General features: G+C 33.4%; 1 protein-coding gene across 1 annotated transcript in view; it reads left to right on the forward strand.

The window, feature by feature from the left end:
* Positions 1 to 17,144, forward strand: part of Ndst4 (N-deacetylase and N-sulfotransferase 4) — a 358,303-nt gene that overhangs the window by 31,679 nt on the left and 309,480 nt on the right. Inside the window, exon 2 of the mRNA XM_004641792.1 lies at positions 1,145 to 2,367. Within this exon, the coding sequence (XP_004641849.1) occupies positions 1,390 to 2,367 (978 nt within the window). The 5' untranslated portion in view covers positions 1,145 to 1,389. The remainder of the gene's footprint in view (positions 1 to 1,144; positions 2,368 to 17,144) is intronic.

The following is a 17,144-nucleotide window of genomic DNA, read 5'->3' on the forward strand; positions in this document are numbered from 1 at the left end:
CTCCTCCTCCTCCTCCTCCTCCTCCTCCTTCTTTGTTTGTTGGCTTGTTTTGTATCAGGGATCTAACTCAAGACCTTGGACTTTTCAGATGGATGCTTGCACTGCTGAGCTGTCTCTCTAGCCCTTATCCCAGATTGGTAGCAGGAACTATCTATTTATTTCAAAAAATAGAAGATTCTTGAAGCACACAAACAATTTTGACAGAGATGAAAATACTTTATGTGGAAAGAAATTCCTTACCTTCAGTGTCATTTATTTAAAGAAAAACTACTAATAATGGAAAATTCCTTCTTATAATGAAAAAGTTTGATGAAGTTTTTCATGCTTTTTATGCTTTCTACATACTTTTTCTTTTGATCTAAAGAAAGAAATAAAAAATGGAACTTTTGGTTGTTGGATTACAAATCAACAACAGAGAAGTATGTTTTCATTCTGATTCTTGCAGAAAGCCATTAAGGAATGTGCTTTCAAAAAGACAGGCCTTTGGGGAAACACACATCGATGCTTCCTGCACCTGGTTTCATGAGAAGGACCTCAGGGTACTTTTTGCTATTTGCTCCTTCTTTCATTTCTTCTTTATTGCTTTGCCTTCAGGAAGTGGGAAAACAGTTCTCTGCTTATCTGGGTGGTTCAACCAAGGGGTTTTCTGTGATCCAGAGATGAAGGCTGGATTATAAAAGGAAAAACTTGCAATTGCTATAAATCGAAACTAAAAATCATTCACTAGAAATACTACTGAATTTGGCACTGAAGAAACTTGAGCTAATACTTAAGCGTGTGCTCCACTTCTCATACAATCACCTAGATTCCTTTAAGTCTTGGAGAAGCAAATTTATGATAATTAACATTTAAATTAAGTCTTAAGTTTTTATCTCGTTTTTATTGTAAGATGACTAGTTGAAGAATGACCTCAATATTTGTTCTTATATACATATGGACACTTGGACAAAATGAAATAGAATTCTCTATGTTGTAAAACATGCGAATACTCTACGTACTGAATCTAGGTAACAAAAAGCATATTCTAGCATTTAATATATTGATGTCTTTGATAAATATACTTTTGAGATATAAGCACATATAGAAACATCAATATCAACATTTCTATTTTAGTATTAGCTGTCACTTTTCTCCTTTCTTTCAGATAATGCTTAGAGGATTCCGAAGCAATCCTTGGCATTGGACATACTCAAAATCTCTTCAACCTTCACCTTTCTGGCTTATGGCCTTCCAGCTTTAACCCATTTGTGATCCTTTCAAATATTTTACATGATTGGCAATGGTTACATGAACATTTGGGAAGTGGTATTTGCACCATCTCATACTTTATTCACGATGGCACTTTAGGAAAAGAAGTTGGAAAAAGCTTCCAAAACATCGCTTTAAAAAATGAATCTGATTGTGAAGCTTCGGAGAAGTTTCCGAACATTGATTGTTCTCTTAGCGACCTTTTGTCTGGTGAGCATTGTCATTTCTGCCTATTTTCTTTACTCTGGCTACAAACAGGAAATGGCACTTATTGAAACCACTGCAGAAGCAGAATGTGCTGACATCAAAATTCTACCTTACCGGTCAATGGAGCTCAAAACGGTTAAGCCTCTTGATACATCTAAAACTGACCCTACCATCCTCCTCTTTGTGGAGAGCCAATATTCTCAACTTGGTCAAGACATCATAGCTATATTGGAGTCCAGTCAGTTTCAGTACCACATGGTCATTGCCCCAGGCAAGGGGGACATACCTCCTCTTACAGATAATGGCAAGGGGAAGTACACTTTAGTTATCTATGAAAATATTTTGAAGTATGTCAGCATGGACTCATGGAACCGAGAGCTTTTAGAAAAATACTGTGTGGAATACAGTGTTAGTATAATCGGTTTTCATAAAGCCAATGAGAACACTTTACCAAGTACACAATTAAGAGGATTTCCCTTAAACCTCTTCAATAATCTAGCTCTAAAGGACTGTTTTGTGAACCCTCAATCTCCTTTACTGCATATTACCAAAGCCCCCAAGGTTGAGAAAGGCCCTCTTCCTGGGGCAGACTGGACTATTTTCCAGTATAACCATTCAACCTACCAGCCTGTGCTTTTAACTGAACTACAGACAGAAAAATCCCTTTCATTCTTGTCCAGTAAAATACTTTACGCAACAGTGATCCAGGATTTGGGCCTTCATGATGGAATTCAGCGAGTTCTCTTTGGTAACAACTTGAACTTCTGGCTTCACAAGCTCATCTTCGTAGATGCCATCTCATTCTTGTCAAGGAAGAGACTGACACTGTCCTTGGACAGGTACATCCTCGTGGACATTGATGACATATTTGTGGGGAAGGAGGGAACCAGGATGAATGTCAAAGATGTGAAGGTAAGAACATTTGTTCTAAAATAGTGAGGGGTAATCGGTTTGAGATAAAACAAACATTTCTTTAAAATAAATTAAAACCATTACAGAACACCATTGTGTGTGCACACCCCCATCCCCCCACACACACAGACATAGACACGGGTATGATCAGATAGATACAAACAAGATTCCAAGCTTCAGAAGAACCTGAACTAAAACATCCCCAAAAGTATTAATTCTTACTCTCCTTGCAACTTATTAAACCTGTTCATCTTAGCTACATAGACTTAGTCTGCTGCCTTTGTATTTTAACACATGTTGCAGTTTATAGCTAGAGCTCTATTTTTTATCTTTTTCTTTGTTGCTTTTTCCCAGTTGTTGTTGTTGTTTGAAGTATTTCCCCTGCATTTGAAGTTTTTTGTGTTTAACTTGGTTTTTGTTCATGAACTTTGTGCCTATACCCCTGTCTTTGAGATTTCTACCTACTTTCTCTATCAGCAGATCTAATGTTTCTGATTTAATATTTACATCTTTGATCCATTTTGATGTGATTTAGTGCATGGTAATAGACATGGGTCTAGTTTTAGTCTTCAGCATATAGAGAGACATTTTCTCCAGCACTGTTTATTAGAAAGAGTATCTTTCTTCCGGTGAATATGTGTGGCCCCTTTGTCAAAGATAAGGTGGATGGGTGTATCTGTAGTTGTGTCTGCACCTAATCTACTTCACTAGGCTTCAGATTTTTTTTTTTTGCCAGTATCGTGCTGATTTCATTACAGTGGCTTTGTAATATTGTTTCAGTCCAGGGATTGTGCTGCATCTTGCCTTGCCTTTGTTGTGCAGGATTGCCTTTGCAATTCTAGGTCTCTTCTAGTACCAGATGAATTTTAGGACTTTTCTCTAGATGTGTGAGGATTCTTATCAAAAATATTTGCAAATAAATAGAGATCACCAATAGAGTGAAAAGAAAGTTCACATATTGGGAAAAATATAAGCCAGAGCTCTATTTTTGAACCAATTACCCTACTTGAACTGGGTTTACACATGATGTTTGAAATACAAAGTTAAAAGGTAGCCCAAAACTTTTGTGGAGCTTCAAACAAGTGAAACATTAGCTTGTAAGAGCTGTTCAAACATTAGCTTGTAAGAGCTGTTCATATACGAGTGAAGACAGAAACTAACAAATACAGTTTTAGAGGAACTTGGCTAAGAGACTATCATTCAATTTATTGTACCATTTTAAACAACTCAGCAGTGGTGCTGCCTTCCCTTGTAGCTGCACAACACCAACTGACTGTAAAACAGGTTCATCCTGACTGATCTTTCATAAAGAAAAAGCCAAATCTGAAGCTGTGTGGGATAAGACTCCTAAATGGTCCATGATTTTTGTGAGACTACAACACAAAGATCCCTTAAAGACCTTATATTGGAGGTTAACTTAGTACAACATAGAAATTGCCTTAACACACACATACACACACACACACACACACACACACACACACACACACCCCAAAAGGCAACATACATATACTAAATTAAAAAGAAAATCTAAAAATAATTTTCATTTTAAATCTCAGTTCAACATTGTCATATGGTTTTCCACTTGTACCTATCTTTTCCCACAAAGAATTAAAATCATTCTGTGTATAAAGAGTTTTAGTAACAAAAACAAATATAATAGGACAAAAGTTGGGATTATAAAGAAACCAAGATTTTTATGATTTTAGTTATCTTTGTTTTATCTTCTGGTATTAAAGTGTTTATCTTCCAAAAATGAAACCTGGATCATGGTTCAACATAATAGCTTTTTTGTCACCATCCTAAAACTTTATGACTATTGTAAGACAATACGATTAAAACAAGTGAGACAAATTCTTCCTAAAATTCTTTATAGTGCAAACAGACCAGAAAACTCTGTTTCTCATGGGACTATGAACAAAAACATAGCTTCACTATGATCCAAATATTCCATCTCAGAATGATTACAAAGAGAGTGAATGAACACAGGTAAATTCTGTCTAATTGTGTCTCTATTTTTCTTATTTCTTGCATTTTGTATTTCTTAAAATAAATTTAAATGCTATCTTTATTTTATTTATAAAGTCACAGATTTGAAAAGAAGTCATTTGTTTCAAGACGTTTCTAGAGTTCTTAATTCCCAAGATCAAAAAATTCAAGGACAGGATTTTAGGAGTCTATTTTCAGGAACCATATGAATCAAAAATGTATTTATATCTCTAAATGAAGTGAAGTTGACCACATAAAATTTAACTTTTCCACTTTTCTCAGTACAGAAAAGAATAGCTACTCTTAAGTCCTGATAAAGTATTCAGAGATCACTGCCAACTTCTAAGCTTTCAGAACTTTTGAACAAAACAATAGAATAATTTTTAGCAAAGGCTTCAGTGATGTTACATGTGGAAAGATAATTGAATAGAAAGATTATATTTAGATAGATAAAACAGGGCTGGGGAGATAGTTCAGTAGACTAAATGCTTGCCTGGCAAGCACAAGTGTCTAAGTTCAGTCCCCAGTTCTGCATAAATAAAAAAACAAAAAAGCCCAAAACTGATAGATAGACAGAGAGATGATAGATAGATAGATAGATAGATAGATAGATAGATAGATAGATATACAGATATACAGAGGTATAGACATATAGTTTTAATATATATTAATATAGATAGATATTGATAATATCTTTGTTTATATACACAGTATATGCACATATGCCAGTGGGCAAGCTATGAAAATTGTAACACAGTGAGGTGAAATCTCTAAATAGTTGGCCACTGCTGTTGCATACTATACTAAGTAATATACAGTATTCATGAGTGTGCATAACCATAGATTACTGTAACTGCCACTTTGAAAAAGCACTCTTTACAGTCTTTCAGATTGCTTATAGATCTACCTCAGAACTTGTCTCATATTTCTTTTAGTTTTTCAATTCACAATTAAAATTTATGTAAATTTGTCTTGAAACATACAATGGTTTGAAACACGTATATATTGTAGGATGACTAAATTTAATTAATTAAAGTATATATTACCTCAAGTTTATCTTTTTCAAATTTTTTTGAGAACACTTCAAATTCACTGCATTTATAATGTCCAAAAATGGAATGCATCTTGATGAAGGATAGTCACTCTGTGAAATAGTGGACATGATGAACTCATTCTTCCCATCTAAATAGGATTTTATATCTTTTGTGGACATATTCCGGTTCTAGACTGTGTATTATGCGTTTAAACCAGGGTTTTATTCTACTCTGTCCTCTTATGAATTAAAAATTTTGGGATGTCTCATAAAGTTGAGATGGCACAGTATTTGTTTTTGTACACCTGGATTATTTCACTCAAAATAATGTGTGCTAGATTTGTCCTTGCTGTTGAGAATCATAAAATTTCCTTATTTTTAAGGATAAATGGAATTCCTCTTTGTGGGAGGGGTGCATCTTTTTCTTCATTCATTCGTCCATTGATGGATACTTACTGTGATAACATTTCCTGGCTGTTGTGAATATTGCTGAAACAAACAAGATCGTGAATAAATCCATTCAACATGTTTATTTCATTTTATAGGTATAATTTAATCTCTATATATTAATATGTATCAAAAATGAAATTTGTGGATTGTCCAGTTTTTTTTTTATTTTTTGAAGCACTTTCATAAAAATTGTCTAATTTACCTTCCTTCCAACCACATGCAAGGGCTCCCTTTTTTCACTTCCTCAGAAGTATGTTATCTTTCATTTTTAAAAAAATGACAATCTAAAAAGTGATAGATCTTATTACTGTGTTGATGTATATTTTTCTAGCAATTAGAATATCCCTTGACAAATTATTTCAGCTATTTTTAAAAATAATTTTATTGAGAACCAAATAGCAATGAGACAGTTTCAAAACCAATTAGGAGAGTTTCAATAATTACTACATTGCATATTGTTATCTTCTTAGTGGTTATTCACAGTTCAAGATGCAGACATGATATCCTGTCCAAACACTATTAGTACAAATCTTTCTTCTCATTGAGTTAAGAGAAGGTAACTGTATGTCTATCCTAACTATTTTGTATATACAGATACAAAACTGTCATTCATTTGTATCCCCTTTTTTTGTTTAGTTTTGTCAGAGAAGGGTACTCCATTGTCATTTAAATATTGTAGGTGCATGAATTCAGCAAAATATTCCAATATAGTCCAGTAGTCCATAACAGTAGTGGGTCATCCACAGGACTGGCAATGTCAGAAGTTGTTGACCTGAGCCCTTTACAGCCCAGCATACCAACATGGCTTCACCTCTTATACCCCATTTTTTTACCTGTATGCTGGATGGTTAAGACCAAGATAAAACAAGACCTATAAAGTTACATTTCTTGTTATACAGGTCTTGCTTTATCTTGGTCTTAACCATCCAGCAGAAAAGTATAAAAATGAGGTAAAGTAAAGCCATATTAATATGCTGAGCTGTGAAAGGCTCAAGTCAACAACTTCTGTGGATAACACACTACTATTGTGGACTGCTGGACTGTGTTGGATTGTTTTGCTGAATTCACACACCTATAGTATTTACTTGCCAATGTAATACTGGTTTTTGACAGGACTAAACAAAGGTGATACAAAGGAAGGACCATTTTGTATCTGTATATGCAGAATAGTTAGGATAAATATATAGCTACTTTTGCTTAATTCAATGAGAAGACAGATTTGTACTAATAGTGTTTGGACAGGATATTCTCTCTGCATCTTATACTTTAGGTAACCACTAGGAAGATAATGTCCAATGTATTAATTATTGAAACTGTCCTATTAATCAGTTTTGAAACTGTCTCATTGATATTTGTTTCTCAATAAAACAAAATTTTTAAAAAATATATGCATATATAACAAGAAATATAACTTTTGTATCTGATAAGGTTAAGTCTATCTTTTAAGCTTTATACTAAAGATATAAAGAATTTACAATCCACAGAATATTAGATGGTTCTGAATTTGCCTATGTACTCCCTTTCACCAATGTGGTTTATACTTTATATGTTTTATTGTTTAAAATTAGAAATTTTTTTCAGCTGAAAGAACTCTCTTTAGTATTTCTTTTAATATGGATTTGAAAATCAGTTTAAAAATATAGATACAATGGTGATGAAATCTCTAGGCTTTTACTTACCTGAAAAATTTATTAACCTTCTTAATGTTTTGAGAAAAACTTTGCGGAGTATAGAATGCTTGGTTGACAAACTTTCTTTGTTCTCTTCAGCACATAATAAACATTTGTTTACTCTTCTCTGATCTGTAAGTTGCTACTAGAAAGTCTACTGATAGCCTTATTAGAATGTATTTATGTGTAATATGTTTTTGATTGATTTCAGAAATAGCATTTCTTTTTTGAATATTTGACTTTTTGTTGTAATACGCCCTGGTACTAGTTTGTTTGGGTTGAATTTTTATTTATTTATTTATTTATTTATTTTTTAGGAACCAGGGATTGAACTCAGGCCCTTGCGCTTGCTAGGGAAGTGCTTATTCCACTGAGCCATCTCCTTGGCTCCTGGATTGAATTCTGTTGGTTGCTACAATCTTCCTTTATTTGAACATTTATGTATTATTTTAGATTTTCAAAATGTTTTTTCTAGTTTTACCTTAAATAATTTTCTGGTCCTTTTTGTCTTTCTTTTAATTCTATAAGACAATTTTTGTTTTCTGATAGTTTGACTTATGAGATATTTATTGTAGTATGGTCTAAGCTCCCACCCATACAATCATTGCTCTAACTTTCAGTAGAGTATTCAGTAAATTGTGAGAGCTCAACAATTTATTATAAAAGTGGTTTTTTATTAAGTGACTTTATTTATAATCCAATGTAAATATCCTAATATTTAAGCTAGGCTGGCTTAGCTGTGATGCTTGGTAGGCTAGATATATTGAAATAATTTTGGACTATAATATTTCTACCCCACAGTGGATTATTAGAATATCACCCCATTGTAATTTAATGGGCATTTGTACTCAAATATTTCTCTCAGAAGTATTAACTAATTTGATTGAAACTGGTGTTATCGACCTCTTAGATTACTTATCAGTCAATAGAAAATATTTTTCAAGAATAAAAATTCTTGTCCTCATCTCTTGCATTGAAGTTTTTGTTTTTGTTTTTGGATCAATATTATTTAGTTAGGAAGAATTTTATTTGTAGAAAAGCTCTAGACAGTCTCATGATCTTTGTACTTATATTGAAGTTCTTGTAGTACTTTAAGTCAAACACTAGTAGAAGAGTTTAAATCCTTTCTTCCCTAAACTCTACAGTAATTTTTAAGAGTATTGGATTCCTATTGATAGTTTTATGTTTTACTGAAACAGAGAATAGAGAAAGTCCTTTTCTTAGAGCAAATGGTGAAGCAGTAGTATCATTGGTGACAATTTTTGGTCATAATGTAATTGAACTCTTTCTGCAAAACCTCTCTTGACTAAGCTGAAATAACAGGGAGCATTACAATAGAGACACAGCCTGATCTAAACACCATTTCTAACATTACACACACACACACACACACACACACACACACACACTACACATTAATGTATTTTTATTTGAGCCACATTTTCTACTTTCAGATTATAATGCTAGACCATAGAATTTTGATGCTATGAACAATTTATCTCAAAATAAATGAGCTGCACGTTTTAAGTATAGGACAAAAGTAGAAAACAATTTATGCTATAAACTTGGACCCCCACCCTCCCATAAATAAGGGACTAGAATGCTAATTATTTTAATTTCAGTCAAATGTGTTCCTAATGTTTTTGGGTTTTGGTTGGTATTAAGACCTCATCTAAGAGCCAGGGAGATAGCTCAGTAGAATAAGTGCTTGCCTGGCAAGTGCTAGGGCCTGAGTTCAATCCCCAGTTCCACAAAAAAAAAAAAAAAAAAAAAAAAAAAAGACCTTATGTAGATGTAAACACTGTAGAAATAGAGTGACTTGAATGTTCACATATTTATTTCACTATATATTTCCTGGATTAAAAATCATGTTTTCAGAGGTACAATGGAAGAAAATAATAAACTGTAAATTTGATGAATAAAACAGATATATTAAGACAACTTAAAGAAATCAACTAGCAGAGGATCTTTAAATACAAAGTAATGGATTTTGGTCAAAAGAAACCAGCAGTTTGGAAGCTTTTCCTTCTTTATGAAGTAGGTAGTAACATGATAAGGTTATTTGAAAAAGTTATGTGATTAGTAATTATGAAATGTAGGATGGAAAAGGAAGGAATGATATGTGGTACATGAAATCCAAAGTTGTTACAGAGCAAACAGTTTAGATTTAGCAATGTAGAGGAATCTAAGCTGAAGGGCTGGTGGGGGTCACTGACCCAGCCTTGCAGCCGAGCAAGCTTTTCTTGATGTTCTCTTCACAGACTCTAGTCAGGCAACCTAGCATGAAGTCAGTCAGGAGAGGGTAAGAAGGAGACAGTGGCCAGGGTTGGCTTTAGTCAGCACTGAGCAGGAAGGCGCCTGTTCCCTGGGCTCAGGCTTGTGATCAGTGCCTCCTCCCTGAGAAGCAGCACAAAAAACAGGGAACAACTTTATACAAAGAGTAGAATTTGACAACGCATGACGACATAGATTGCAGTATAGAGCACATAGCAAGAAATCTAGGTCCAGGTTAGTGACAAGAACCCTAAATGAGAAAGACATTGGTGAGACTGACAGGTAACCGTATCCCTGACATCTCAATCTAGGACACTTTAGGGCTCCATGGTCAGGAAGGAAGGATTGCACTTAGAACCTATTTTAACTATTGTGTGTGTGTGTGTGTGTGTGTGTGTGTGTGTGTGTGTGTTTCTCTTCCTTCTTTCCTCCTCTCCCCCTTTCCCAGTTTTTTTTCCTTATGAACAACTTCTTCTCATTTCCCAATATCTACTGTACACTTTGGTTCTTATTTACTGTTTCAGCTTCTTATATGTAGGGAAACAATGTGTCTACACATGTGAGTCTGATTTCCTTCATTCATGAGTATGGCCTCAAGTTGTACCCATTTCCCTATAAAAGCCTCAAGTTTATTCTTCTTTATGGCTGAGTAGTGTGTCATTGTACAAAAATACCACATATTTTTATCTAAACTTGGATGATAGGCATTTGCCTTATTTCCAAAATTTAATTATTACAAATTATGCTGGTAGAAACATGGATGCCCATATATTGCTATGGTATGATCTTTTAATTCTTCTGTGGAGATACTCAGGAGGAGAATACCTTAGTCAAATGAGACCATGAATTCTAGCTTTTTGAGGAATCTCCACACTGATTTCCAGAGTGGTTGTACCAGTCTACCCTCCTATCAACACTGTAAAAGCATTGTTTTTTTCCCACAACCCCTCCAACATTTGTATTTGTTGATATCTTCATGATAACCATTCTTTCCGGGATGAGAAGGAATCTCAGTGTTGTTTTAATTTATATCTCTTGAATGACTAATGATTGTGAGCATTTTTTCATAGATTAATTTGCTATTCATATAATCTTCATCTGAGAAATATGTATCCATCTCAGATGGCCATTTTGGATTGGCTCTTTGAATTGGAGGTGTGTGATTTTTTTTTCTCAACTCTATACACACAAACTCAAAATTATGTGTCTTGAGTGTCTAAAATTTTCTTGTAGTATATAATAAAAAATAATGTATTCACAATTTGAGTACTGACTCCTGCATTACTTAGTTATTAGTTAACTTTGAACATGTTTATTAACCTCTTCTACCTCATTATTTAAATGCAATTTCCAATACAAAACAACCCATTTAGTAATATTTCATTGGTCACTGAATGCAGTAAGGGTGGAGCAGCACCTGACCAGTAAGATAGCCTTCTTCTTAGCTCAGTGGTAACCAGGACAAAAGGGAGATGGTGAGAGTTCATGCAGAAGTGGAGTTGACAAGACTCAGACATATTCTATGGAAGATCAGAGAAGAGGTATGTAGCTGCTTGAATCATCATTGGGTTTTTGCCTGCATTTGTCAATAGGTACAAAACTTGATAGATGAGAAAGTACTAGAAAGATGAATGTCCTATTTAAAACATGAAGATATTAATAGTTCAACAATGATATTATGATGACTTTTGAGGATGAAAATCTAGATTTTTTGATACTTTCAAGATTGGAGTGTGTACTTACAAATTATCAATTTTAAAACTTGCAATCTTAGTAGCAAGCACTAAGTGGGAATGAATGTAACAAGAGGGAAAATAAATGAAATGAAATATTTGAGGTATCCTAGACTAAACCCATGTGTGAAAAGCTGGTTCCCTTGAATAAAATTGTTTCATGCATAGATGTTAACTATTCTGGCAACCTAGTGTAAGTCTCTAAATGGTTATAAGGAAGAAAGTGTGAAAAGTTCAGTGTTCTAGAAGTCCTTAGAGAAAAACAAAATGTCTGGCTGAGAACAAAACAGTGCTTGAAACAGAGAAGAAATATTCATCCATCTGGAATTTGGCACTTTGAACTGTATTTCCTTTTTTGTTATGGCCCACTGAATAAAAATTTCAAAATTATTCCCTCCCAAACTCACTTGGAATTAACCAAATGGTACTATGCCGTAAACACTCCCGAAATTTAGAGTTGTATAAAGGTTAATTAAATATCCAGAGAAAAGGAAGCTATGACCACGTTTATAATGATTGTGTCCATAAACTATGATCAACTAAAAGAGTTTTCATTTTCAAGTATTTATTTTCTTTATGACAGTACTCACTTTGAACATATTTATTTGTGTTTGAAACAAGGCTATCAAATGCATGATTTCATATAAATCTCTTTCCTGAGAATTAATATTACTCTTAGAAAGATATATACCTATATCATGAAACACACACACACACACAAATATGTTATTTACATATACATAAAGAATTTTTTCTTTCTGTGCTATGGATCAAATCTAAGACCTTACACATATAAAGTACACACTTGACCTACTGAACTACAGCTAGAGTTCTAAAAAATGTATTTCAAAATGCAGCCTGTGACTATGTGAGGTTTTAGTACATAGAATGTTTAATATTTTATACAAATTAGGTTTAACTTAAAGTTGGAGCATTCTCTGAATTCATTTGCATATTAAGCAGGCTGGTGAGTAATAGATCTACCACCATTATTGTTCACTTTGGTTAGTTTGTAATAAAGATAATTACTAAGCAGAAGCACAGGGAAGAACCTGAGTAAAGTCCATGAGATTTCCTTTTATTCCTCAAGTTATAGTAATTGTTACCATGGGAAAGAGAAAATATTACAAGGTATTTTGGTAAAAGCAACCAAGCTGACAAAATCTCTGCAAAGTAAAAGAAGTAACCCATTATTAGAGAACTTAAACTTTGTGGCTACTGCCTTAAAAGTTCTGGGAACATGTTTTCAATTAATTCTGTCATCTTTATGATGGAACAGATTAATTGGCCCAAATTATGAGCCTTTTCCGCTAAGGCCATTATGTTAGGGTTAGGATGCATCATCAATATTCTGCAATGTGGTTTCATATCTAAGGAATAACTAAACAATGAAATGAAAAAATATGCTCTTTTTATATTTCTTGGAGAAATAAAAATATTTACACTGTCATGGGGCATATCAACCTGATTCTACAGTTTGAGGGAACAAGAATGCATTACTATAATTATCTTTGAAAAGACAGCATAAGCCAACCAGAGCAGTCAGAGACAGTGCGTTTTGCTTTCACTGAACTCATCGTTGGGTGTATCTACTCTGCCAGTCCGCCATCAGCGTGCCGCTGCAGCTGGTGACTTCTGCCATCACTTTCCCCCTAAAATAAATTACATTAATTTCTCTGATGTGTTTCTTTGTTATAATTTTAAACATTTTTATATTTCAAAGAGTATAAAAGTATTTTAGAGCTTAATGGATAATAATAATCATTTTACACACTACTGAATTTATTGATTTATTTGTTTCTTTTTAGACACCATCAAAGGTGGCATAGAAAATAGTACTACCATTATTGCAATTCCATATCATCCTTTCCACTGGAAAGGGTGCAAGTGCCGTTAAATTTGAATGTGTTTTTGTTTATACTGATATTGCGTGTTAATGTATTTCTAAACAATAAGTTGCTCCAATTTGGGGGCTTTTTATTTAAATTTATGTAGATTCTTACCATACCAATGATCTGCACATTGTTTACCCCTTATTGGAGATAATGCACATTGTTTAAGCTTTAATTCAATAGCTTATTTCTTTTTATTTTATTTTAAAGAGCAAAAACAAAACAAATAGTAAAAACAAAGACATAAACAGTATAGTTTCTCAGAAACTGAATGATTTCCTTTTTAAAAATTCTTTTTATGGTGTCTAATTTCTATTTCAATGTTGACTATTATCTTTATACATTATTTCATTCTACAAGTCTTGTTTCATTTCTGTGTTGTTTTCCTGTCTTATTAAAATGTGCAATGATATTGAATCCTACCTTTTCTTCTAGTATAAGCATTTACAGTAAAATATTATGACTATGATTTTAGCTAAGTACACATTTTTAAAGAAGTGTAGCTATTATCCTTCAGTGATGAGCACTAATTTTTCTTGTAATTTCTTTGGATATTTTAATCAATTATTAATCTGTTAAAATTTGCTAATGTATGAAATGTTTTTATTATCCTTTAAAATTAATGTGTAATGCAACATTATATCCATATCCAATGCTTATTAAATTATTGAGAGTTTTTGTATAGCTCATTACAACATTTGTTTGAAAAATCTCTTTTTTAGTATTAATGTGCTATGTTTAATTACATATCAATTTTATATATTTATGTATTGTATTTTAGGATAGGGTCTACAGGGTCTACAGAGTCTCACTGTGTAGATCAGACTCATAGTGTTCCTCCTGTTTACAGCCTCCCAAGTGCTGGGGTTACAGGCACGCGCCACCATGCCCAGTCTCAATCACCCTCTCAACGTGCCCCGGGGGCGGGGCCAGCATGGCAGGCCAGGGAAATTGAACCACTGGCCCCTGCACTTGCTTGCAGGCACTTTAATCTGCTGAGCTATTTGACCAGCCCTAAACAGCCCAATTATTGATTTCCTCATGCTTACTTTCAAATTGTCAATTTCTAACTGTTCAATATGATATTTCACAATAAGACACCTTATACAACATCACATGGACTATTATTTTCTCTAATGCTATTATTTCTCATATTATTATTTTCTTTCAATTTACTGTTATATATTTGAATAGTAAGCATCAGTTTAGAAGATTCAGATATCTAATATCATCCCTACATAAGATGTGTATTACTAAAATCTTTTATATTCTTTCTAATTTTTTGGTGTTGGTTTGTCAATTTTCATTTAATATGCACCAAAAACCATACAGACTACAGATCATTTAAGAAAAAGTGCAAGAAAAGAGCAAAACAGGCCTAAGAGAGAAGTCACGGGAGCTACCACTAAAAGTGCTGTAGTAGTGGAGCCACAGAGAGCTCCCAATTTGCCAGATTGCTTCCACAGGAAACCACAAGAATTAATGTTGGCCCTTCTGGATTTGTCTTGGTTCCAGTGCTTTGTATCCTGCTGTTTGTCTCTTTTGGAATGGCAATGTTTTTCTTGTACCATTGAATGTTAGAAGTGTTTAACTTTTCATTTGTACAGTAGCTCACAGCTAAGAGTTTGCCTTAGATCTCAAAGGAGACTTTGGGACTTTGACTTTTCAGCAATGCTGAAACTCTTAGGACTTTGGCAACTCATAGAGATGGACTAAAATGCCTTTACATAAAGGATTGTACATAAGTCTTTGGGGGCCAGGGTTGCAATGTTATGGTTTCTCTCTAGTTGTCCCCTGAAAGCCTCATATAGCCTTTGGGACAGCTTCTAGAGTGTGTGATTAATTCAAGATCCAATTATGGGATTATGGGTGTGAGTAGCACCCAAGATGGGTATAGTGGTCATGCCCATAATCCCAGTATTGCATCCCGAATTAATCACAAACTCTAGAACATGCCCCAAGGACTGCATGTGGCCTTAAGGGAACGATTAATCACAAATCATGACAGAAATCATGGTATCTAACTTAATTTCTTTAGTAAGTTCATGCAACAAAGTTTGAAAATATTCACCATGTGGTGTTTTTCTCATTTAAAAAAATATACAAATCCTTTATTCATTGGCAAGATACTACAATCTAACACATAGGTTCTTATTTGCTTGTATCTTATCATGATGTGGGAATGTACTTACCTTGTTAGGAACCATTCAATGTAACTGCAAATGTATGAAATCAAATGCTGTAATAAATCATAGCACATATTTTTAAAATTATAAAAAAATGCTCTACTTATTTAAATGTCAAAATACAAAACCAAAAATAGTTGAAGCTTGTATACCAGAGTTAAATTAGTATAGGTATTTATTTAATATTTACTAATGTTAGAAATATTTTTTGAAATAAAAATATGTTAGTATAGTTCAACCTTATAATTATAACAAAAGTGTTTTAATAAAAGAAAAATTGATTAGACAGAAAACATATACAAAAATGCTGAATTTATATTTTAATAAAAGTTTTAGAACTATGAATGTAAACTATGAATCTAAATCTTGGAATTTGTTAAGATATAGTAATAAAAAGACCACATGCATTTTATAAAGCACCTTTTCATTTGAAAACCAAGTGTATGTATTACCAGTGAAATATAATGCAAGTGTTTTTTTATTTTCTTGAAAATAGCTGTTAAAAGTGAGATTATAAAAAAGATATTTGATGTTCACATTGTGTTATGAGATTCACTATACATATACCCTGCATCTTTTTTTCTGTTTAAATAAAGTTAGTATGAACAAAACATCAAATATGTGTGAATTAAAAATAAGTAACAGCTTTTCTTTCTAAAGAATTTCTGTACCCACAAAAGTTACAAATATGTCAAATCTCTTTCTTTCCTTGAGAAAATCAACATCTTTACTAAAATTCTATTTTTTAGTATTAATATGCAATGTTTAATTATTTATCAATTTTTGAAAGGAACTGAACTCAAAAGTATCAGCCCAATAATTGGTTTTTCTATGCTCATTTTCAATTTGTTGTTTTCTAAGTGTTCAATGTGATATTGCACTACAAGCTGCTATGCACATCATGTACTATTATTCTCTCAAGATTTGAGTCTATAAGAATACCATAAATGTGGATTGATACACCTTTGGAGCTATTTCACAATATTCTTAACAAAGAAATGTCAAAAAAAACCCTTCCTTCAGTGTAGCCAATTATAAATTTTGTAAAAATACCACTTTAAATGGGTTTAAAGGAGCTAACATTATTTTTATGTAGTATTTTGCCTAATCTGTTAAATGTTTTCAGGAATCCTTGTTCTCATGAATGCCATCTAGGACCAACACCGGAGGAAAGTTGGGCAGTCTCCACTCATTGGTTTTAGCATGATTTCCATCACAGGCGATCAGCTACGATCTGAAAATATTAAATGAAAAACCCCAGAAATAAACAATTTGCAAATTTAAATTACACAATGTTCTGAGTAGCAGGTGAGATCTCATGCTGTCCTCTCTATTTCTTCCAGATCTGAAATATCACTTTGCCCCTCAGTTCACACAAGAAAATCATGATTTATTTTAATTTCTGTCAGACCTCAAAATGCAAAAGCTGCAGCCACCAGGCGTGATCAGTACTTACTTGTAGGGTTCACTGCTATCCTCAGTGCGTAGCACGCGCTGAGCATGTTGGATCAGACACCCTGTGGGTAAAGGAAAAGCCCTGGAGACAGAGA

This window comes from Octodon degus, unplaced genomic scaffold, assembly GCF_000260255.1.
Source record: "Octodon degus isolate 3935 unplaced genomic scaffold, OctDeg1.0 scaffold00142, whole genome shotgun sequence".
Classification (NCBI taxonomy): domain Eukaryota; kingdom Metazoa; phylum Chordata; class Mammalia; order Rodentia; family Octodontidae; genus Octodon; species Octodon degus.